Source organism: Ascaphus truei, unplaced genomic scaffold, assembly GCF_040206685.1.
Source record: "Ascaphus truei isolate aAscTru1 unplaced genomic scaffold, aAscTru1.hap1 HAP1_SCAFFOLD_525, whole genome shotgun sequence".
In the NCBI taxonomy this organism is placed as follows: domain Eukaryota; kingdom Metazoa; phylum Chordata; class Amphibia; order Anura; family Ascaphidae; genus Ascaphus; species Ascaphus truei.
The window spans coordinates 112,467-138,517 of NW_027456856.1; the positions used below are offsets into that span (position 1 = coordinate 112,467).

Consider the following 26,051-nt stretch of genomic DNA (forward strand, 5'->3'; position numbering starts at 1 on the left):
GACAGTGTATGCAGTGCTGTATGTTGCCATGTTTCCTATATATCGCTGACAGTGTATGCAGTGCTGTATGTAGCCGTGTTTCCTATATATCGCTGACAGTGTGTGCAGTGCTGTATGTAGCCGTGTTTCCTATATATCGCTGACAGTGTATGCAGCGCTGTATGTAGGCGTGTTTCTTATATATCGCTGACAGTGTATGCAGTGCTGTATGTAGATGTGTTTCTTATATATCGCTGACAGTGTATGCAGTGCTGTATGTAGGCGTGTTTCTTATATATTGCTGACAGTGTGTGCAGCGCTGTATGTAGATGTGTTTCTTATATATCGCTGACAGTGTATGCAGTGCTGTATGTAGCCGTGTTTCCTATATATCGCTGACAGTGTATGCAGTGCTGTATGTTGCCATGTTTCCTATATATCGCTGACAGTGTATGCAGTGCTGTATGTAGCCGTGTTTCCTATATATCGCTGACAGTGTGTGCAGTGCTGTATGTAGCCGTGTTTCCTATATATCGCTGACAGTGTATGCAGCGCTGTATGTAGGCGGGTTTCTTATATGTCGCTGACAGTGTATGCAGTGCTGTATGTAGCCGTGTTTCCTATATATCGCTGACAGTGTGTGCAGTGCTGTATGTAGGCGGGTTTCCTATATATCGCTGACATTGTATGCAGTGCTATATGTAGGCGTGTTTCCTATATATCGCTGACAGTGTGTGCAGTGCTGTATGTAGGTGTGTTTCCTATATATCGCTGACAGTGTGTGCAGTGCTGTACACTGGCGACACACTTTATTCGAGCTCGGCTAGTCCCACGAATTCGGGTATACCCGGGTGTATTGAGGTTTGTGACTGTTTTCTGCCCGAGTGCATTGAGGTATTTTCCAGGCAGGGATTGAAGCATTTTATTCCCGCTGGCTGCAATACTGCACAGTATATATATATATACTGCATTACAATTCATGAATTTATGCCATCTGGTAGACACGCGAAGCATTGCAGCCTATTAAATCCTAATCATTATCATTTAACAGATCAGCCGCCCGTCAGCCAGGCATGAACCCAGGCTGGGAAGGCAAACGCAACGGGGCTTGTCAGAGGTGAGGAGCGGCGCATTCCAGGTATCTGCCAGGTACATACTGGGTATTTGCTCGAATAAAGTGTGTCGGTGCAGTATGTAGCCGTGTTTCCTATATATCGCTGACAGTGTATGCAGCGCTGTATGTAGGCGGGTTTCTTATATATCGCTGACAGTGTATGCAGTGCTGTATGTAGCCGTGTTTCCTATATATCGCTGACAGTGTGTGCAGTGCTGTATGTAGGCGGGTTTCCTATATATCGCTGACATTGTATGCAGTGCTATATGTAGGCGTGTTTCCTATATATCGCTGACAGTGTGTGCAGTGCTGTATGTAGGTGTGTTTCCTATATATCGCTGACAGTGTGTGCAGTGCTGTATGTAGGCGTGTTTCCTATATATCGCTGACAGTGTATGCAGTGCTGTATGTAGGCGTGTTTCTTATATATCGCTGACAGTGTATGCAGTGCTGTATGTAGATGTGTTTCCTATATATCGCTGACAGTGTGTGCAGTGCTGTATGTAGCCGTGTTTCCTATATATCGCTGACAGTGTGTGCAGTGCTCTATGTAGGCGTGTTTCCTATATATCGCTGACAGTGTGTGCAGTGCTGTATGTAGCCGTGTTTCCTATATATCGCTGACAGTGTATGCAGTGCTGTATGTAGACGTGTTTCTTATATATCGCTGACTGTGTGTGCAGCGCTGTATGTAGACATTTCTTATATATCGCTGACTGTGTGTGCAGCGCTGTATGTATACATTTCTTATATATCGCTGACAGTGTGTGCAGTTCTGTATGTATACATTTCTTATATATCGCTGACAGTGTGTGCAGTGCTGTACAGTATGTAGGAGTTTGGAGGCAGAATTAATTCCTGGGCCAAAGAGCTTGTAATTTAATGTTGGTGCCTGAGGCACGGGGAGATCAAACGACCTTCCCGAGGTGACAGTGGCATCAGGGCCGGCGCGCCAGAATGTGGCGCCCGAGGCGAGCATCTTACCTTGTCCAGCCGGCATCTCCTCCTGCTACGTGGCGTCATCCCATGGAATCCCATTGCCATGACAACGCAGTGCCACGTGGCGTGGCGTCACATTGCGGCGCCGTGTGTTAGCAGCAGGAGATGCCGGGGGTTACAGAGGCACCGATGGCACTGCCACGGTGCCACCACGCCAGCCCCGGGGCGGCGTTTTCCGGGTCTCATTTCGTTCCTGGTATTATTCCTCGGGCGGCACAGAAAATGCCGCCTGAGTCTGTCGCCTCTTTTGCTGACCCTTGGCGCCGGCCCTGGGTGCCTCTCACACCGGGTCCACCTGTGATTTAATAAATTGGGCATTTTTATTGCCTTTATAATAAAGGCTCCCCCCCCCCCCCCCACACCTGCAGAGAAGGGGTTAATTAAGTATGTACAGGAACACACTGGTACATGTTGCGCCTGTTCCTCACTTTCCACCCCAGTAACTGCCCGGGCTTTCTGCCTTTGCTTGGAATAAATCTACAGAAGATCCCTCCCAGGTCCCATTTACTCACCGAGGAAACGTAAACTAGAGAGCAATGAGCCCGCTGCCGTGTGGCAACGATCCGACACCCCCCTCCTGCAACCCTGCAGGCTGCGGCAGGACAGGGAGTGAGTGCCACTCACCCCGGCACAGCTGTGTGTGGGAAACGCATCCAGCTTCTCCAGGTAGGAAGCTACAGTTACAAAAAGGCACGGCCGCTAACAAGATCATGTTCTGGTGATGAGGAAAGGAAGCAGGACTGGTCTGACCTTACTCCTGTACCAGGAGAGAGAGATCCTGCACTCAGCGGATGTGATTTGGTTCACGTCGGGGTCAGCATTGATCTGTCACTTCTTCCCACTAATGCAGGGGGTAGCTTAACTCCAGTCCTCAAGGGCCACCAACAGGGCAGGTTTTCGGGATATCCCTGCTGCCACCGTCCTCCATCTTCCCCGGATCCCGAGATATCAGTGAAGTAACCGAATTTATATATGCCTCCAGGGGAAACAAAATGGCTGCCAAATCTCTGGCCAATCGTCCGCTGCCACATCATCAGCAGTTGCAACTTCCCATTGGACGGCCATTTAAATCCCCCCTTTGGGGTGCTGCAGTTTAGCTCCGGTGGGCCGCCAGTTACAAACCTTTAATACAACAGGGGTCAGCGAAGGGAGTGGGGGGAGGGGAGGGAAGTGCTGCTTTAACCCCTTCAGTGCCAGGGGGTCATGGTGCCACCTCCGTGGCCACGGACCCTCCGGCGCTTCCGCATCACGTGACAGCTTTTTTCGGAGCGATCGCGTGATGAGTTTTCCGTTCCGGCCGCGGGGCCGGACGTGACGGCGAGGGGACGGGGGCAGCCTCCTCCATTGTGATACGCGATCCGATCACGTGTAGCCCCTAAATACACTGGCAGAGGCCAGTTTTCTAGAAGTTCACCCTGCGTCCTCGTGGCGCTGAAGGAGTTTGATGTCCAGAATTCTGACCAATCAAAAGCTCGATTCCTCATTTTTGGCAAATTAGAAAACTTTGTCGGCAGCCCCAGATCGGCTGAACGTGTGCAAACTCCGGCACGGAGAATTTCCCCCTCTCTCTCTCTCACGGATTTATTCCATGCTGATACCAACCGTGTTTATTTGTCTATCCAAGTCCTCGGCTGCATACCGGACACGTTTATTAAAGGGAAGAATGCTGTTGGTTTAGCAAATCTTTTTTGCTCCACTTTTGCAGCCACGAGATGTTGTAATATACAGTATGCCCTATATATACTAATCCGGCAGAATCTGGCGCATTATACAGTAATGGAAAACCAAGAACGGTTCCTGTGCTCCTACCAATTGGGCTAAAATATATTAGTGCCGTGTTTACATTGAGAACCTGAGTCTGGGTAACAAAGGGGTCATTTGGTTACATCTTTATTATCGAAACCTGATTCAAGCCGCCAACCTCGTCACGGTAACCTCAGTTTAGCAGCTACCTACACTGCGTATATGTCATTTCTTACTGTCCTGTATACATTGTACAGTAAAGGTACAAAAACACCAGGTTTATAACACTTACTAAATGTATTAATCAAAACTTTTATAATCACTTAAAAGCCGCCTGGAGGCCACACATTGTCAGTACCGGCCAGTGGCGCAGCTAGACGTGTGTGGCAAAAAAATGTCAGGGGCCCCTCATGTCTCTCTCTATTGCTTTTCTCCCCCTCGTGTCTCTCTGAATCTCTCTCTCTCTCTGCTCTCTCTCTCTTTTCTCTCTCTTTGCTCTCTCTCTCTTTTCTCTCTCTTTGCTCTCTCTCTCTCTCTCTCTTTTCTCACTCTCTCTCTTTTCTCACTCTCTCTCTCTCTCTTTTCTCACTCTCTCTCTCTCTCTTTTCTCACTCTCTCTCTCTCTCTTTTCTCACTCTCTCTCTTTTCTCACTCTCTCTCTCTTTTCTCACTCTCTCTCTCTCTCTTTTCTCACTCTCTCTCTCTTTTCTCACTCTCTCTCTCTCTCTCTCTCTCTCTCTCTCTCTTTTCTCACTCTCTCTCTCTTTTCTCACTCTCTCTCTTTCTCTTTTCTCACTCACTCTCTCTTTTCTCACTCTCTCTCTCTCTTTTCTCACTCACTCTCTCTTTTCTCACTCTCTCTCTCTCTCTTTTCTCACTCTCTCTCTCTTTTCTCACTCTCTCTCTCTCTTCTCACTCTCTCTCTCTTTTCTCACTGTCTCTTTGCTCTCTCTCTTTGCTCTCTTTTCTCTCTCTGCTCTCTCTTTTTCTCTCTCTCTCTCTCTTTTCTCACTCTCTCTCTCTCTCTCTATCTCTCTCGCTCCCCTCTCTCTCTCTCTCTCTCTCTTTTCTCACTCTCTCTCTCTTTCTCTTTGCTCTCTTTTCTCTCTCTCTCTCTCTGCTCTCTTTTTTTCTCACTCTCTCTCTCTCTCTCTTCTCTCTCTTTCTCTTTGCTCTCTTTTCTCTCTCTCTCTCTCTCTTTGCTCTCTTTTCTCTCTCTGCTCTCTCTTTTTCTCACTCTCTCTCTCTTTTCTCACTCTCTCTCTCTCTCTCTCTCTCTCTCTCTCTCTCTCTCTCTCTCCCCTCTCTCTCTCTCTTTTCTCACTCTCTCTCTCTTTCTCTTCTCTCTCTCTCTCTCTCTCTCTCTCTCTCTCTCTCTCTCTCTCTCTCTCTCTCTCTCTCTCTCTCTCTCTCTCTCTCTCTCTCTCTCTCTCTCTCTCTCTCCCCCCTCTCTCCTCTTTCTCTCCTCTCTCTCTGCCCTGCAGAGGAAGAAATGTCCCTCTGTGCTTCCTTCCTGCATCTCAGGCCCTGCAATGTGCTGCCGGCAGGGGGGGAGAGAGTGGGGCCCTGGGGTTTGCCCGGGCGATAGCTACACCCGTGCTACAGGTGCTTGTGTTTTAATAAAATATTTCCCCCAAACAGCGCCTTATTGGCACGCTTGGTACATCCTGGGGGCATGTTGCACACCCAGAAATCCCTGAGACGTGCCAGGTACAGTACATCATGCCTATAGTACTTGCTTTCTCAGGGAACAAGACCTCCCCTGGAACTGAAGGACACTTCAGGTATCACAGACTTTAATGTCATTTCACCGATATTGTAACTCTCCATAAATGTCACAGAAAACTCCAAAAGCACAAACTCCCCTCAAACATGTGAGAAGAAAGAAAGTAACATCGTGCAAAAGTGCAACAAAGTATTAAAGTGAGTGGTAGCTCATGCGAATGCCCACTCACGTGGTGGGAACGATATTCCGGTGTTTGTCGGATGGTATCTGGTCTGGATCATGAGTTGGGGGAGCCAGGGGGAGCCTGGCCACATAGATATTCACTAAGGTGTTTGGGTGTGGGGTTTGTTTTCTAGCTGCACAACTCTCCATAAACGGCAGAAACAGACACTGTAACTAATGTACATCACCTAGCACCATGCGAGTCCTTCTGACGCTGTATATCAGGGGTTCCCTACTCAAGTTCTGCAGAACCCCAATAGCACAGGTGGTGCAGTCAAAATGACGGAGCCCCTGATTGAGCCACCTGTGCTGAAGCATTACTAGCCTGTTGCGGGGGTTCTCGGTCACTGACGGGAACCCCTGCTGTAGATACATCACTGCTACAAAGACAAAGTTCAGATGGAAACTTTAGACTAAAATGCCACTTTTCAAACAGTGATGAATGACTTCACAAGAAGTGACACGCAGAGCACTGAACGTGGCGGAACACTGAACGTGGCGGAACACTGAACGTGGCGGAACACTGAACGTGGCGGAACACTGAACGTGGCAGAACACTGAACGTGGCAGAACACTGAACATGGCGGAACACTGACCGTGGCGGAACACTGAACGTGGCGCACACTGAACGTGGCGGAACACTGAACGTGGAGGAACACTGAATGTGGTGGAACACTGAATGTGGCGGAACACTGAACGTGGCGCACACTGAACGTGGCGGAACACTGAACGTGGAGGAACACTGAATGTGGCGGAACACTGAATGTGGCGGAACACTGAATGTGGTGGAACACTGAATGTGGCGGAACACTGAACGTGGCGGAACACTGAACGTGGCAGAACACTGAACGTGGCAGAACACTGAACGTGGCGCACACTGAACGTGGCAGAATCAGTACTAAAGAATTGCCCCCCTCACCCCCCCCCCCCCCCCACATATTAACGGGAAAACTTCAATTGCTTTTCATGGGGTTCATTTTCATTCCTGAATCTGGTGCTGTTTTTTGGTTTTGAAGACAGGAAGGCTTTAGTGAAAATGAAATACAGGTATACCCCGGTTTAAGGACACTCACTTTAAGTACACTCGCGAGTAAGGACATATCGCCCAATAGGCAAACGGCAGCTCGCGCATGCGCCTGTCAGCATGTCCTGAACCGCAATACAGGCTCCCTACCTGTACCGAAGCTGTGCGCAAGCGGGGAGATTATAGAGCCTGTTACACATGCGTTATTTACATCAGTTATGCACGTATATGACGATTGCCGTACAGTACATGCATCGATAAGTGGGGAAAAGGTAGTGCTTCACTTTAAGTACATTTTCGCTTTACATACATGCTCCGGTCCCATTGCGTACGTTAATGCGGGGTATGTATGTATATAAGCGTACGTTAATGCGGGGTATGTATGTATATAAGCGTACGTTAATGCGGGGTATGTATGTATATATGCGTACGTTAATGCGGGGTATGTATGTATATATGCGTACGTTAATGCGGGGTATGTATGTATATAAGCGTACGTTAATGCGGGGTATGCCTGTATATATGCGTACGTTAATGCGGGGTATGTATGTATATAAGCGTACGTTAATGCGGGGTATGTATGTATATAAGCGTACGTTAATGCGGGGTATGTATGTATATAAGCGCACGTTAATGCGGGGTATGTATGTATATAAGCGTACGTTAATGCGGGGTATGTATGTATATAAGCGTACGTTAATGCGGGGTATGTATATAAGCGTACGTTAATGCGGGGTATGTATGTATATAAGCGTACGTTAATGCGGGGTATGTATGTATATAAGCGCACGTTAATGCGGGGTATGCCTGTATATATGCGTACGTTAATGCGGGGTATGTATGTATATAAGCGTACGTTAATGCGGGGTATGTATGTATATAAGCGTACGTTAATGCGGGGTATGTATGTATATAACTTAAGCGTACGTTAATGCGGGGTATGTATGTATATAAGCGTATGTTAATGCGGGGTATGTATGTATATATGCGTACGTTAATGCGGGGTATGTATGTATATATGCGTACGTTAATGCGGGGTATGTATGTATATATGCGTACGTTAATGCGGGGTATGTATGTATATAAGCGTACGTTAATGCGGGGTATGTATGTATATAAGCGTATGTTAATGCGGGGTATGTATGTATATATGCGTACGTTAATGCGGGGTATGTATGTATATAAGCGTACGTTAATGCGGGGTATGTATGTATATAAGCGTACGTTAATGCGGGGTATGCCTGTACACCAAGTTATTACCGCCCATGAAAACATTCAGATTAAACGTTCTCTTAAAGCTGCCGCTTTAAAAAATATATATATTTTTTTTTTTCATTCAATATGTGCATCATTACAATCTGCAGACTGACAAGTGATTGGCTAAGCTGCAGATCGATCCGTTCTCCTGTAATCGATCGCTTTGCTCTGGGTTATTTAATTCAGTTATTGCTGCGCTACATTACCCACGATGCAACGTTCTGTGTGGAAGATCATGTGACCAGGCAGGCACTAGATACAATTGGTGCACCGCTAGAGAGAGAGCGGGGCTCAAGAGCCAGAGCCTGTCAGAAGGGGAGGGGGGTGGGACTTTGTAAATGGTTTCTATAGAAACAAAAATGCCTGTTAAATTAGAATACATTCAAAAGGTGTTTACATTTTGATTTAGATTTTTTTAAATGCTACAAGTATTTTCTTATAGTACAGAACTGATTTATTTAAGAAAGAACACACATGCAGGATATTGCTTGAACTGGGGAGTAACCTGTCGTTAGGTAGCACTTCCAGCTTCATGACTACTGATCTGAGCTTAGCATAAAGTCTTAATTGAACATGTAGTCCTTCCCGGGAGCCAAGGGGAAACATGGCAATGCTGTATTTGCAGACTGATATGTACATGAATTGTTCTGTATTATACTGTACTCACGGAGAAGAGGCCTGAGACCTGAAAGCAACGTACATACTAATAAATCAGTGAAGACCTCTCTTGACGTTCTTCATAGATTTAGGGCCATAGTTACTTAGAAGTGCTGCTCCAGAAGACCCCGTCCGCACGGCTTGGTAAACATGGTCCTATTCAAGTGAATAGGTTGTAAGGTTTCTTGCGGCATGGAAGGTGTCTTAGAGAGTAACACTGCTTAGTAAACTTGGTCCTTTATGGCCCATTTACCTGTATGTGGTTTTTAAGGGTCTTCCAGCAGAGAACGGGTCTTATGCCATAGCACGTCTTAGTAAACATGGCCCGTAGTGTGCTGCAGTAAGTGGTTTAAAACAGGGGTGCGCAAAATGGGAGGGACACCCCCCGGTGGGAGGCTAGAGAATTTACAGAGGGGGCGCGGTGGCTACAGAGGTCCTGTGCTCTCCACCAAAGCACTTAAATTAAGTGCCAGGGGGGAGGGGGAGCCGCGCGTGGCCTCTGCAGCTTCTACCTGATCTTCAGCGACACGTCGCCATGGTAACCAGCATCAATTGACACCGCGGGGTCACGTGACGTCACATGACACCGTGGCATCATTTGACGACGGAGCCTTGCAGGAGGCGGGGCACGAGCCGGGAAGCGAGACGGCAAGAGTGGCGCAGGGTCAAAAGTTTTCGCACCCCTGGTTTAAAAGACAGTATCGCCCAGGCAGTACCAGTGTCAGCCAGGACTGAGGCACAGTATCTTTTCATTGCATTTGAATACAGATTCCTGTCTTTTTTTTCAGTCGCACCCCCCTGAAGAAGGAGCTCTCTCTCGTAACATGAAGATCTGACCTGGCGACCGGAAGAACTCTGGAGCTTTGCAGCGTGGGCCAGTTTCATCTTTCAGCTGCCTCAGAAATGACCTGGTGGATAAAGACATTTTCGCAGTGGTGCCCCCCTAGAGGTTTTGCCACGTCCAGGCTCCCCGGCACACCATGACCCTCACCGCCTTCCTCCTCTTTTCGAGGCTGACCGATAGGCACCGCCTCTTGAGCTGAGGAATGGCCTCTTTGGACCTGCCCTATCGGTGCCCACGGTGCGGTGAGCACAAGCGTTTCCGGAGTCTGTCCTCCCTGAGGGCCCATCTGGAATACAACCACACCTACGAGACCCTGTACGTCCTGTCCAAGACCAACAGCATTTGCGATGCCGCCGTCTTCCCCTTGACCAGTGAGGCTGCCCTGCTAACACCGGCCCACCGCAGGGACGTCTTCGAGAGTACGTCTTTCCAGGGCAAGGAGCAGAGGTTTACCCGGGACTTAGTCCCAACTGAGGAATCCAGCCCTCCCCAATACACGCAAGAGGTAGAGATCCCCCTGGGTGAGATATTCACCAAGACGAGCATGACGTCACATTCCCCACCACCAGCAGCCGTGGCCGCGGCGGCTGCGGCATCGGCCGCAGTGGATGCAGCCTACGAGGAAGGTCTGGCTAGATTGAAGGTCCGGGCCTTTGAGAAGCTGGAGGTGGACAAGAGGCTGGAGAAACTGACTGAAGAGGTGGAACAGAAGATAGCCACCCAAGTGGGAAGGCTGCAGGTGGAGTTGGAGAGGAAGAGCTCGGAGCTGGAGAAGGCCAAACATGAGAGCGTAATGTTGGGCCAGGAGAAGCAGGAACTGGAGGACAGGGCCTCAGAGCTGACGAGGCAGGTGGACGTCAGTGTGGAGATGTTGGCCTCCCTCAAACAGGACCTGGTTCAGAAAGAGCAGGAACTAACCAAGAAACAACAGTAAGTCTTCCTTTCCCCGATGAATTTATGTGTGTCAGCCAGTGTCCGACTGGACTATCGAGGCACGGATTGTAGGGCATCAATATTAGGCAGTTATAGGCAAAAAAGTTATAATAATGTTTTTGCTTATGCGTACATACATCGGCTTATACATGCATTCATTGGTGCATGCATACAGTACACAGAGCCGACTGCACTCTCAGAATGCAATGAGATATTTGGTCAGTGTCCCGAGTTTACCCAATATTCCAGGAGTCTCATGGTAGGTCCAGGATACTTGGTCAGCATAGACCTAAAGAGTCCACCTAATTCCACGGCCCACCCGAGACTTCCCGTTAGCCTAAGGGCCAGTCCAAGCCTGGCGCCCGCTTAGGTTTTATGCGCTAGATAGAAGGGTATGAAATATCTGTTCCTCCACATATAATAACCTATATATATTTATATTTATATGCACACAAACACACAGAGACAGAAAGTGTGTGTGTGTGTGTGTGTGTGTGTGTGTGTGTGTGTGTGTGTGTGTGTGTGTGTGTGTGTGTGTGTGTGTGTGTGTGTGTGTGTGTGTGTGTGTGTGTGTGTGTGTGTGTATGTGTATGTGTGTGTGTGTGTATATATGTGTTTGCATATGTATATATGTACACACACACGTTTGGATTCCCATAGGGACTCTGATGAAGATCCCACTGGAGACTGAAACATCAGATCTGGGTGTGATTCATGTGTCAATAAAGTAATTATTTTAATATTCTACTTCTCCATCTGGTTCTGGTAATCATCTCATCATTGGGATGAATAATGATTTATACTTAACTACCTACCATGCAAGAACTGGTCCTTAGGGCCCTATTCCTCAGCGAGTGTGGCCATCTTTTGTTATACGGTTGTGTGAAAAAGAAAGTACACCCTCTTTGAATTCTATGGTTTTACATATCAGGACATAATAACAAGACGAGCATGACGTCACATTCCCCACCACCAGCAGCCGTTCCTTAGCAGGTCTTAAAATTAGGTAAATACAACCTCAGATGAACAACAACACATGACATATTACACCGTGTCATGATTTATTTAACAAAAATAAAGCCAAAATGGAGAAGCCATGTGTGAAAAACGAAGTACACCCTTACTGCTTCCATAGGAATTAAGATGTAGCAGACAGGTGCTGCTAATCAAATGCCCTTGATTAATTGATCATCAGCAGGTGTGACCACCTCTATAAAAGCCGAAGTTTTAGCAGTTTGCTGATCTGGAGCATTCAGGTTTGTGTTAACACAATGCCAAGGAGGAAATACATCAGCAATGATCTTAGAGAAGCAATTGTTGCTGCCCATCAATCTGTAAAGCATACAGGATACCTGCAAGCTCATATTAAACCCCCAAAATAACCACAACATATATAAGCATACAGGTGTCACAGAGGAGTGCTACTGAGCATGGCGATATATATTTAAAACCAGAGACAGAACATGAAACACAGACAGAGCTCAGTGCACATCCAGTGAAACCTATACACGGTACAGTGCCTAAATATATATGTATAAATATCTATTAAATAAAATGGTCTTTTAGTTTAACATTTTAGCCAAAGTGTTGTAAGCCTCTGAGCCACTACACAGCAGACCACATCTCAAGGGTCCCTAACACTAATATAAATTCTTAATAACCTGTGCATTACCAGAAAGAATGATTTATAATAAATCTGTCAAAATTAGTTGCATAGTTCTAAGTCTGATTGAAGCTTTTATTAACCTGTACATTACCAGGAAAAGCACTCTGTATTAGATTTGTCACAATCACACTGCAAGCAGTGCAAACAGTGCCTAAATATATATGTATAGATATCTATTAAATAAAATGGTCTTTTAGTTTAATGCACAGGTTATTAAGAATTTATATTAGTGTTAGGGACTGATAAAGTCATACAGATGGTTTCTCCATTTTGGCTTCATTTTTGTTAAATAACTCATGACACGGTGTAATACGTCATGTGTTTTTGTTCATCTGAGGTTGTATTTACCTCATTTTAAGACCTGCTAAGGAACAGATGATTGTTATTATGTCCTGATATGTAAAACCATAGAATTCAAAGAGGGTGTACTTTCTTTTTCACACAACTGTATATCATTAATGTGTTACTGGCCCGACTGACAGTGAGGAGGTTATAAATATGCAGAAGAATGTCTTCATGGCAGCAGCCAAGAGACCAACCCCTTCACTGCCGCTGTGTAGCTCGTCCCTCTGGCAGTGACGGGGTTAAATATCACAAGCACACGTTGGCAGCTCTGGTTCTGAGCTCCTGCGTGAGAAGGGACGGAGCTTTCGATGGCAGTACTTCTGCATGGAGAAGGCTGAGGGCAAGGTTCTCATTGGCTTCAAGTCCTCTGCTTTACTGCATGGATCAGAGCTGGTGCGAGGAGGTTACATTCAGCCAATGGTCGGCTTATGCCATGAGTCCAAGGGATTCACCTTGTGTTCCCCGCGGGGGAGCAAGGAAACCCTGGGCGGTTCCATGAAAAATAAATTGATCACGGCAGTTATTCTGCTTTTCAGGAAGCCATCCTTTTTTTCTGGATTGGTAATTTAATGGTCCAGAAAAGTTATTATTTATATATAAAGGTTAATTATTTATGAGGCAGATAGAGATGTTATGTAAAAACGTTACCCCTATTGCAGTGATTGAGGCTTTATGTACGAAGCACAGGGAGGCTCTGGGGAGTCACAATACATGCGAACAGGTTGGAAAGCACAGCATTAAAGCATCGGTTCCTCATCTGGGATTTAGGAGCCCTGGTGGTACAAATACTAAGTGCTACTGTACATTACAAGGCAGTGGCTTGACGTTGGAAAACCAGCACTCACTATGCATCAGCCTTTCGGCTGCAAAACTGCGGTAAGACAATTGCCTGGTTTATTAATGATAAGGAAAAAAAGGTAGTTGTCTTAATGGGATATTATGCTCCGATAAATATAGTGTTCCACTTTTTGCCCCAGGTTTATAGCCAGGCGGCTTTGATTCATAGCCAACTTAGGCCTAGATTCACTACGCGCTATTAAATCAGAGCAAATAACATGAACATAATGTGGAAACACTGCTAGTGAGTTAGCTCAGGGATGGCGTTAAGTGGGGGCCTCTGGGTCGGTCGCCCCAGTGAAGGTCCCACAAGTGACTGTTGTGGGCAGTGTAGAGTTGGGAGCCACCCATGTTAGGGTGCCGGATATTAATGAGGTGCCCGATATTGAGTTGAGGCAGGAACCAAGAGGCTCCAAGAACATGAGAAGCCCGGAGTGTAGCCAAGGTAAGCCACCTCTTCTAAATGACGTAACGGCTATTTTGGGCTCACCTCCCCATCTTAACACCCCGTAATAAAGTGCCCTATCAGATTGAGGGGTAGGTGATCTAACAGTAGGAGAACGCACTGCCGATTACACATATCCATTGCTCCTGTTGTCATTAATAAAGAGTTTTATTTTATATAAAAGTCCCCGATTTTTGGTTCTCCCTGCTCCACGAGAACTGCGAATCGGAATAGTGCATCACAGCTGAGACGACACTGACGCGTGAACGCCCCGTTTAAGAAAATGAGAGTCAGTTTGTACCTCCCGTGGCCAGGTGAGGGGGGGTTACCTAGTGGAGCCAAAGGGGCTTACCAAGGATCAAGGCTAATTTGGGCACCGGAGGAAGAGAGAAGTGATAACAAGCATGGTTCTTCCAGGGCTCAGTAAAGAGCACAAGCTGCAGAGAAGCTGTCCAGCTGCTGAAGCCCATGGTAGAGCCACTGGCTCAGAGTTCTGCAGCCCTTAAATTAAATATTACAAATAAGAAAAGATCACTGTTATTATGCACTCACAAAAGGACCCACTATTATATAATGTGAACTCAGCAGTTTATAAGAACATCATAAAATTAAAACGAATTAAATTAAAATGTAATCTATATAGAAATCAAGTTTAAAACCTGTGTTATTACAAAACGGTACAAAGGACAGTCAGTGTTGTAGCCTAGAATTTGTTGGCAAGAAATCAAACGAAATGTCTAAGCATGTAGTTATAATACTGATGTATGTAATATATACTCTATTTCCAACAAACACTAAGATATGGTGTATAATAAAGTGGCTGCCAGTGTTCACAGACTATTGTACATGTGTATATACTGGGCTGATTAACCCTAACTTGAAGGATTATATTATACCTACCTGCTTTGCACCGCCCTAGTAACCACAGGCTGAGCAAGCGTCCTTCCATCAGGTCCCCAAAACAATGATGCATTCATTACCTTGCTGGTCCACCCGGCAGTGCAGGGGTTAAACAGACATGTTCCCCACCGTGCAATGAATCCAGAAACCAGAGAAGGCGAACATCTCATTTATTGTGACACGATTAATTAACTCCTTCCTGGCTGGGGAGTGCGCAGAAATTCTCCCTGGAATTGTTATCAATCGACAAGGATTTGGTCCAATTCCAGAACAAAGGCACCTAGTTAATATGCTGTGATGCCATCTTTCCCCGTGCTGGGGAAGGGCTCAGCTCCATTCAAATGAACAGGAATGTGAAGTATTTTCTTATACGGGGAGGGCCAGAGAGAAAAGGGGGGATTGTATCCCATAATAAGAGAAAGGGGGGTTAGTATCACATAAGAGAAAGGGGGGTTAGTATCACATAATAAGAGAAAGGGGGGTTAGTATCACATGATTAAAGAGAGACAGGAGGGGGTTGAATCCCATAAGAGAGAGAAAAGACATAAAGAAAGATGGAAGGGCATATGGAGGTGGGAGGGGGTAGGAGATGAGGGTGGGGTAGGAGATGTGGGGGATGGTAGGAGATGAGGGTTGGGAAACTGGTAGGATATGAGGGTGGGGAGGGGTGGTAGGAGCTGAGGGTGAGGAGGGTAGGAGATGAGGGTGGGGGGGTAGGAGATGAGGGTGGGGGGGTAGAAGATGAGGGTGGGGGGTAGTAGATGAGGGTGGGGAGGGGTGGTAGGAGATGAGGATGGGGGTAGTAGATGAGGGTGGGGAGGGGTGGTAGGAGAGGAGGGTGGGGGGTAGTAGATGAGGGTGGGGAGGGGTGGTAGGAGATGAGGGTTGGGGTAGTAGATGAGGGTGGGAAGGGGTGGTAGGAGATGAGGTCAGGGGGTGGCTGAATCAGTCACAGCTTCAGCACATGGTGCTCAATCAGTGGCTAAGTCAAAGCCTGAGACACTGATTGAGCCCCCTGTGCTGAAGCAGGAATATCCTTAAAACCTGACCTGTTGGTGGCCCTTGAGGACTGGACCTGTTGGCCGCCCTGGGTTAAACCGAATGGGGTGCTTTTCCGATGCTCCCCCAGCCTCACAGCTCTTACATTAATAATAACTGCCCGCAGGGAGGTGGTGGAGATTGACCTTTTCCTGAAGGAGACGGCGAGCCGGGAGGCCAATGCCAAGGTCCGCCTGCAGCAGTTCATCGAGGAGCTTCTGGACCGCGCGGACAGAGCCGAGAAACAGCTGCAGATCATCAGCAGCTGCGGGAGCACCCCCAACGGCAGCCTGGGGAGGTCCAGTGTCCCCGAGTACAAAGTGACACCCAGACAGGTACGTAACCACCAGGGGACCACATCTCCAGCTGCGGGAGCACCCCCAACGGCAGCCTGGGGAGGTCAAGTGTCCCCGAGTACAAAGTGACACCCAGACAGGTACGTAACCACCAGGGGACCACATCTCCAGCTGCGGGAGCACCCCCAACGGCAGCCTGGGGAGGTCCAGTGTCCCCGAGTACAAAGTGACACCCAGACAGGTACGTAACCACCAGGGGACCACATCTCCAGCTGCGGGAGCACCCCCAACGGCAGCCTGGGGAGGTCCAGTGTCCCCGAGTACAAAGTGACACCCAGACAGGTACGTAACCACCAGGGGACCACATCTCCAGCTGCGGGAGCACCCCCAACGGCAGCCTGGGGAGGTCCAGTGTCCCCGAGTACAAAGTGACACCCAGACAGGTAGGTAACCACCAGGGGACCACATCTCCAGCTGCAGGAGCACCCCCAACGGCAGCCTGGGGAGGTCCAGTGTCCTCGAGTACAAAGTGACACCCAGACAGGTACGTAACCACCAGGGGACCACATCTCCAGCTGCGGGAGCACCCCCAACGGCAGCCTGGGGAGGTCCAGTGTCCCCGAGTACAAAGTGACACCCAGACAGGTAGGTAACCACCAGGGGACCACATCTCCAGCTGCGGGAGCACCCCCAACGGCAGCCTGGGGAGGTCCAGTGTCCCCGAGTACAAAGTGACACCCAGACAGGTAGGTAACCACCAGGGGACCACATCTCCAGCTGCGGGAACACCCCCAACGGCAGCCTGGGGAGGTCCAGTGTCCCCGAGTACAAAGTGACACCCAGACAGGTAGGTAACCACCAGATGACCACATCTCCAGCTAGGTCCGAACAGGAACATTGGGTGCCCGGGGAAATGCCCGGTGGGCCATCAATGTCCAGACAGGGAACTGGCCAAATCTCCCAGAGCCCTTTGTGTATGCGGCTGCAGGGATAGTGTGTGTGTGTGTGTGTGTATGTGTGTGTATCTGAATCAGTCTGCTATGTGTGTATATCGGAGTACGTTTGCATTGTGTGTATCAATGTATGTTTGTGTATCTGAGTAAGTCCGCTCTGTGTGTATCAGTGTATGTGTGTGTATCTGAGTCAGTCCGCTCTGTGTGTATCATTGTATGTGTGTGTATCTGAGTCAGTCCGCTCTGTGTGTATCATTGTATGTGTGTGTATCTGAGTCAGTCCGCTGTGTGTGTATCATTGTATGTGTGTGTATCTGAGTCAGTCCGCTCTGTGTGTATTTTTGTATGTGTGTGTATCTGAGTCAGTCCACTCTGTTTGTATCTTTGTATGTGTGTGTATCTGTGTCAGTCCGCTCTGTGTGTATCAGTGTATGTGTGTGTATCTGAGTCAGTCCGCTCTGTGTGTATCATTGTATGTGTGTGTGTCTGAGTCAGTCTGCTCTGTGTGTATCATTGTATGTGTGTGTATCTGAGTCAGTCCGCTCTGTGTGTATTAGTGTATGTGTGTGTATCTGAGTCAGCCCGCTCTGTGTGTATCATTGTATGTATGTGTATCTGAGTCAGTCCGCTCTGTGTGTATCATTGTATGTGTGTGTTTCTGAGCCAGTCTGCTCTGTGTGTATCAGTGTATGTGTGTGTATCTGAGTCAGTCCGCTCTGTGTGTATCAGTGTATGTGTGTGTATCTGAGTCAGTCCGCTCTGTGTGTATCATTGTATGTGTGTGTATCTGAGTCGGTCCGCTCTGTGTGTATCATTGTATGTGTGTGTATCTGAGTCAGTCCTCTCTGTGTGTATCAGTGTATGTGTGTGTATCTGAGTCAGCCCGCTCTGTGTGTATCATTGTATGTATGTGTATCTGAGTCAGTCCGCTCTGTGTGTATCATTGTATGTGTGTGTATCTGAGTCAGTCCGCTCTGTGTGTATCTTTGTATGTGTGTGTATCTGAGTCAGTCCGCTCTGTGTGTATCAGTGTATGTGTGTGTATCTGAGTCAGTCCGCTCTGTGTGTATCTTTGTATGTATGTGTATCTGAGTCAGTCCGCTCTGTGTATCATTGTATGTGTGTGTATCTGAGTCAGTCCGCTCTGTGTGTATCAGTGTATGTGTGTGTATCTGAGTCAGTCCGCTCTGTGTGTATCAGTGTATGTGTGTGTATCTGAATCAGTCTGCTATGTGTGTATATCGGAGTACGTTTGCATTGTGTGTATCAGTGTATGTTTGTGTATCTGAGTCAGTCCGCTCTGTGTGTATCAGTGTATGTGTGTGTATCTGAGTCAGTCCGCTCTTTGTGTATCATTGTATGTGTGTGTATCTGAGTCAGTCCGCTCTGTGTGTATCTTTGTATGTGTGTGTATCTGAGTCAGTCCGCTCTGTGTGTATCTTTGTATGTGTGTGTATCTGAGTCAGCCCGCTCTGTGTGTATCAGTGTATGTGTGTGTATCTGAGTCAGTCCGCTCTGTGTGTATCATTGTATATGTGTGTATCTGAATCAGTCCGCTCTGTGTGTATCAGTTTGTGTGTGTGTATCTGAGTCAGTCCGCTCTGTGTGTATCAGTGTATGTGTGTGTATCTGAGTCAGCCCGCTCTGTGTGTATCAGTGTATGTGTATGTATCTGAGTCAGTCCGCTCTGTGTGTATCAGTGTATGTGTGTGTATCTGAGTCAGTCCGCTCTGTGTGTATCAGTGTATGTGTGTGTATCTGAGTCAGTCCGCTCTGTGTGTATCAGTGTATGTGTGTGTATCTGAGTCAGTCCGCTCTGTGTGTATCAGTGTATGTGTGTGTATCTGAGTCAGTCCGCTCTGTGTGTATCAGTGTATGTTTGTGTATCTGAGTCAGTCCGCTCTGTGTGTATCAGTGTATGTGTGTGTATCGGAGTCAGTCCGCTCTGTGTGTATCAGTGTATGTGTGTGTATCGGAGTTAGCCCGCTCTGTGTGTATCAGTGTATGTTTGTGTATCTGAGTCAGTCCGCTCTGTGTGTATCAGTGTATATGTGTGTATCTGAGTCAGCCCGCTCTGTGTGTATCAGTGTATGTGTGTGTATCTGAGTCAGTCCGCTCTGTGTGTATCAGTGTATGTGTGTGTATCTGAGTCAGTCCGCTCTGTGTGTATCTTTGTATGTGTGTGTATCTGAGTCAGTCCTCTCTGTGTGTATCAGTGTATGTTTGTGTATCTGAGTCAGCCCGCTCTGTGTGTATCAGTGTATGTGTGTGTATCTGAGTCAGCCCACTCTGTGTATCAGTGTGTATCAGTGTATGTGTGTGTATCTGAGTCAGTCCGCTCTGTGTGTATCATTGTATGTTTGTGTATCTGAGTCAGCCCACTCTGTGTATCAGTGTGTATCAGTGTATGTGTGTGTATCTGAGTCAGTCCGCTCTGTGTTTATCATTGTATGTTTGTGTATCTGAGTCAGCCCACTCTGTGTATCAGTGTGTATCAGTGTATGTGTGTGTATCTGAGTCAGCCCACTCTGTGTATCAGTGTGTATCAGTGTATGTGTGTGTATCTGAGTCAGCCCGCTCTGTATGTATCAGTGTATGTGTGTGTATCTGAGTCAGTCCGCTCTGTGTGTATCAGTGTATGTGTGTGTATCTGAGTCAGCCCGCTCTGTGTGTATCAGTGTATGTGTGTGTATCTGAGTCAGCCCGCTCTGTGTGTATCAGTGTATGTGTGTGTATCTGAGTCAGCCCGCTCTGTGTGTATCAGTGTATGTGTGTGTATCTGAGTCAGTCCGCTCTGTGTGTATCATTGTATGTGTGTGTATCTGAGTCAGCCCGCTCTGTGTGTATCAGTGTATGTGTGTGTATCTGAGTCAGTCCGCTCTGTGTGTATCATTGTATGTTTGTGTATCTGAGTCAGCCCACTCTGTGTATCAGTGTGTATCAGTGTATGTGTGTGTATCTGAGTCAGTCCGCTCTGTGTGTATCATTGTATGTTTGTGTATCTGAGTCAGCCCACTCTGTGTATCAGTGTGTATCAGTGTATGTGTGTGTATCTGAGTCAGCCCACTCTGTGTATCAGTGTGTATCAGTGTATGTGTGTGTATCTGAGTCAGCCCGCTCTGTATGTATCAGTGTATGTGTGTGTATCTGAGTCAGTCCGCTCTGTGTGTATCAGTGTATGTGTGTGTATCTGAGTCAGCCCGCTCTGTGTGTATCAGTGTATGTGTGTGTATCTGAGTCAGCCCGCTCTGTGTGTATCAGTGTATGTGTGTGTATCTGAGTCAGCCCGCTCTGTGTGTATCAGTGTATGTGTGTGTATCTGAGTCAGTCCGCTCTGTGTGTATCATTGTATGTGTGTGTATCTGAGTCAGCCCGCTCTGTGTGTATCAGTGTATGTGTGTGTATCTGAGTCAGCCCGCTCTGTGTGTATCAGTGTATGTGTGTGTATCTGAGTCAGTCCGCTCTGTGTGTATCATTGTATGTGTGTGTATCTGAGTTAGCCCGCTCTGTGTGTATCAGTGTATGTGTGTGTATCTGAGTCAGCCCGCTCTGTGTGTATCAGTGTATGTGTGTGTATCTGAGTCAGCCCGCTCTGTGTGTATCAGTGTATGTGTGTGTATCTGAGTCAGTCCGCTCTGTGTATCAGTGTATGTGTGTGTATCTGAGTCAGTCCGCTCTGTGTTTATCATTGTATGTGTGTGTATCTGAGTCAGCCCGCTCTGTGTGTATCAGTGTATGTGTGTGTATCTGAGTCAGCCCGCTCTGTGTGTATCATTGTATGTGTGTGTATCTGAGTCAGTCCGCTCTGTGTGTATCAGTGTATGTTTGTGTATCTGAGTCAGCCCGCTCTGTGTGTATCAGTGTATGTGTGTGTATCTGAGTCAGCCCGCTCTGTGTGTATCATTGTATGTGTGTGTATCTGAGTCAGCCCGCTCTGTGTGTATCAGTGTATGTGTGTGTATCTGAGTCAGCCCGCTCTGTGTGTATCAGTGTATGTGTGTGTATCTGAGTCAGTCCGCTCTGTGTGTATCAGTGTATGTGTGTGTATCTGAGTCAGTCCTCTCTGTGTGTATCAGTGTATGTGTGTGTATCTGAGTCAGCCCGCTCTGTGTGTATCAGTGTATGTGTGTGTATCTGAGTCAGTCCGCTCTGTGTGTATCAGTGTATGTGTGTGTATCTGAGTCAGTCCTCTCTGTGTGTATCAGTGTATGTGTGTGTATCTGAGTCAGCCCGCTCTGTGTGTATCAGTGTATGTGTGTGTATCTGAGTCAGTCCGCTCTGTGTGTATCATTGTATGTGTGTGTATCTGAGTCAGCCCGCTCTGTGTGTATCAGTGTATATATGTGTATCTGAGTCAGCCCGCTCTGTGTGTATCAGTGTATGTGTGTGTATCTGAGTCAGTCCGCTCTGTGTGTATCAGTGTATATATGTGTATCTGAGTCAGTCCGCTCTGTGTGTATCAGTGTATGTTTGTGTATCTGAGTCAGCCCGCTCTGTGTGTATCAGTGTATGTGTGTGTATCTGAGTCAGCCCGCTCTGTGTGTATCAGTGTATGTGTGTGTATCTGAGTCAGTCCGCTCTGTGTGTATCAGTGTATGTGTGTGTATCTGAGTCAGCCCGCTCTGTGTGTATCAGTGTATGTGTGTGTATCTGAGTTAGCCCGCTCTGTGTGTATCAGTGTATGTGTGTGTATCTGAGTCAGCCCGCTCTGTGTGTATCAGTGTATGTGTGTGTATCTGAGTCAGTCCGCTCTGTGTGTATCATTGTATGTGTGTGTATCTGAGTCAGCCCGCTCTGTGTGTATCAGTGTATGTGTGTGTATCTGAGTTAGCCCGCTCTGTGTGTATCAGTGTATGTGTGTGTATCTGAGTCAGCCCGCTCTGTGTATCATTGTATGTGTGTGTATCTGAGTCAGCCCGCTCTGTGTGTATCAGTGTATGTGTGTGTATCTGAGTCAGTCCGCTCTGTGTGTATCAGTGTATGTGTGTGTATCTGAGTCAGCCCGCTCTGTGTGTATCAGTGTATGTGTGTGTATCTGAGTCAGCCCGCTCTGTGTGTATCAGTGTATGTGTGTGTATCTGAGTTAGTCCGCTCTGTGTGTATCATTGTATGTGTGTGTATCTGTGTCAGCCCGCTCTGTGTGTATCATTGTATGTGTGTGTATCTGAGTCAGCCCGCTCTGTGTGTATCAGTGTATGTGTGTGTATCTGAGTCAGTCCGCTCTGTGTGTATCAGTGTATGTGTGTGTATCTGAGTCAGTCCGCTCTGTGTGTATCAGTGTATGTGTGTGTATCTGAGTCAGCCCGCTCTGTGTGTATCAGTGTATGTGTGTGTATCTGAGTCAGCCCGCTCTGTGTGTATCAGTGTGTATCAGTGTATGTGTGTGTATCTGAGTCAGCCCGCTCTGTGTGTATCATTCTATAACTCAATGACCCCCACCTTTCACTAAATTCCTCTCCCACAATCACCCCCTCATATTCAGCCACCCCTCCCACGTGCCACATACCCACGCAATCCTAGCCCCACACAATACCCCCACAATTCCTCCCACACACACTTCCCTCACACAATACTCCTACGGTTGCCACCCCACACAATATCCCCACAATTCCTCCCCCGTACAATGCCCCCCCCCCCACACACATACACACAAAAACATACACACTCTTCCCTAGTCTGATAATGGTGGACTCGGGCCTCCGGAGCCGTGCCGGTCCCGTGCACAGATGTGGACCGTCGGGGGACAGAGGCCCGGTGTGGAAGAAAGGGATCAACTTCCCGTGCTGGTCGGTGGAGCCTGGGACACTTGTCCCAGATCTCTCACGTCTGCCGCCCTGCTGGGGGTGATGTGTCAAATCAGTCCGGCTGCAAAACTGGTGCACACTGGGAAGCAATGGGAAGCAGTGGGAATCAATCACTGGGAAGTCATGGGAATCAGTGGGAAGCAATGGGAAGCAATGGGACGCACTGGGAATCAATCACTGCAAAGCAATGGGAATCACTGGGAAGCAATGGGAAGCAATGGGAAGCAATCACTGGGAAGCCATGGGAATCAGTGGGAAGCAATGGGAATCAGTGGGAATCAATCACTGGGAAGCCATGGGAACCAGTGGGAATCAGTGGGAAGCAATCACTGGGAAGCCATGGGAACCAGTGGGAAGCAGTGGGAATCAATCACTGGGAAGCCATGGGAACCAGTGGGAAGCAATCACTGGGAAGCCATGGGAATCAGTGGGAAACAATGGGAAGCAATCACTGGGAAGCAATCACTGGGAAGCCATGGGAATCAGTGGGAATCACTGGGAAGCAGTGGGAATCACTGGGAAGCAATCACTGGGAAGCAATCACTGGGAAGCACTGGGAAGCACTGGGAAACACTGGGAAGCAATCACTGGGAAACACTGGGAAGCACTGGGAATCAATCACTGCAAAGCAATGGGAATCACTGGGAAGCAATGGGAAGCAATGGGAAGCAATCACTGGAAAGCACTGGGGAACAATGGGAATCACTGGAAACAATGGGAATCACTGGGGAACAATGGGAATCACTGGAAACAATGGGAATCACTGGGGAACAATGGGAATCACTGGGAAACAATGGGGATCACTGGGGAACAATGGGAATCACTGGGGAACAATGGGAATCACTGGGGAACAATGGGAATCACTGGAAACAATGGGAATCACTGGGGAACAATGGGAATCACTGGGAAACAATGGGGATCACTGGGGAACAATGGGAATCACTGGGAAACAATGGGGATCACTGGGGAACAATGGGAATCACTGGAAACAATGGGAATCACTGGGGAACAATGGGAATCACTGGGGAACAATGGGAATCACTGGAAACAATGGGAATCACTGGGGAACAATGGGAATCACTGGGAAACAATGGGGATCACTGGGGAACAATGGGAATCACTGGGAAACAATGGGGATCACTGGGGAACAATGGGAATCACTGGAAACAATGGGAATCACTGGGGAACAATGGGGATCACTGGGGAACAATGGGAATCACTGGAAACAATGGGAATCACTGGGGAACAATGGGAATCACTGGGGAACAATGGGAATCACTGGAAACAATGGGAATCACTGGGGAACAATGGGAATCACTGGGAAACAATGGGGATCACTGGGGAACAATGGGAATCACTGGGAAACAATGGGGATCACTGGGGAACAATGGGAATCACTGGAAACAATGGGAATCACTGGGGAACAATGGGGATCACTGGGGAACAATGGGAATCACTGGAAACAATGGGAATCACTGGGGAACAATGGGAATCACTGGGGAACAATGGGAATCACTGGAAACAATGGGAATCACTGGGGAACAATGGGAATCACTGGGAAACAATGGGGATCACTGGGGAACAATGGGAATCACTGGGAAACAATGGGGATCACTGGGGAACAATGGGAATCACTGGAAACAATGGGAATCACTGGGGAACAATGGGGATCACTGGGGAACAATGGGAATCACTGGAAACAATGGGAATCACTGGGGAACAATGGGAATCACTGGGGAACAATGGGAATCACTGGAAACAATGGGAATCACTGGGGAACAATGGGAATCACTGGGAAACAATGGGAATCACTGGGGAACAATGGGAATCACTGGAAACAATGGGAATCACTGGGGAACAATGGGAATCACTGGAAACAATGGGAATCACTGGGGAACAATGGGAATCACTGGGAAACAATGGGGATCACTGGGGAACAATGGGAATCACTGGGGAACAATGGGAATCACTGGGGAACAATGGGAATCACTGGAAACAATGGGAATCACTGGGGAACAATGGGAATCACTGGGAAACAATGGGGATCACTGGGGAACAATGGGAATCACTGGGAAACAATGGGGATCACTGGGGAACAATGGGAATCACTGGAAACAATGGGAATCACTGGGGAACAATGGGAATCACTGGGGAACAATGGGAATCACTGGAAACAATGGGAATCACTGGGGAACAATGGGAATCACTGGGAAACAATGGGGATCACTGGGGAACAATGGGAATCACTGGGAAACAATGGGGATCACTGGGGAACAATGGGAATCACTGGAAACAATGGGAATCACTGGGGAACAATGGGGATCACTGGGGAACAATGGGAATCACTGGAAACAATGGGAATCACTGGGGAACAATGGGAATCACTGGGGAACAATGGGAATCACTGGAAACAATGGGAATCACTGGGGAACAATGGGAATCACTGGGAAACAATGGGGATCACTGGGGAACAATGGGAATCACTGGGAAACAATGGGGATCACTGGGGAACAATGGGAATCACTGGAAACAATGGGAATCACTGGGGAACAATGGGGATCACTGGGGAACAATGGGAATCACTGGAAACAATGGGAATCACTGGGGAACAATGGGAATCACTGGAAACAATGGGAATCACTGGGGAACAATGGGAATCACTGGGAAACAATGGGGATCACTGGGGAACAATGGGAATCACTGGGGAACAATGGGAATCACTGGGGAACAATGGGAATCACTGGAAACAATGGGAATCACTGGGGAACAATGGGAATCACTGGGAAACAATGGGGATCACTGGGGAACAATGGGAATCACTGGGAAACAATGGGGATCACTGGGGAACAATGGGAATCACTGGAAACAATGGGAATCACTGGGGAACAATGGGAATCACTGGGGAACAATGGGAATCACTGGAAACAATGGGAATCACTGGGGAACAATGGGAATCACTGGGAAACAATGGGGATCACTGGGGAACAATGGGAATCACTGGGAAACAATGGGGATCACTGGGGAACAATGGGAATCACTGGAAACAATGGGAATCACTGGGGAACAATGGGGATCACTGGGGAACAATGGGAATCACTGGAAACAATGGGAATCACTGGGGAACAATGGGAATCACTGGGGAACAATGGGAATCACTGGAAACAATGGGAATCACTGGGGAACAATGGGAATCACTGGGAAACAATGGGGATCACTGGGGAACAATGGGAATCACTGGGAAACAATGGGGATCACTGGGGAACAATGGG

General features: G+C 47.8%; 1 protein-coding gene across 1 annotated transcript in view; it reads left to right on the plus strand.

The window, feature by feature from the left end:
• FBXO41 (F-box protein 41) overlaps positions 1-26,051 on the plus strand; it is a 155,401-nt gene that overhangs the window by 16,782 nt on the left and 112,568 nt on the right. Inside the window, exons 2-3 of the mRNA XM_075584279.1 lie at positions 9,510-10,495; positions 15,857-16,064. Of these exons, the coding sequence (XP_075440394.1) occupies positions 9,768-10,495; positions 15,857-16,064 (936 nt within the window). The 5' untranslated portion in view covers positions 9,510-9,767. The remainder of the gene's footprint in view (positions 1-9,509; positions 10,496-15,856; positions 16,065-26,051) is intronic.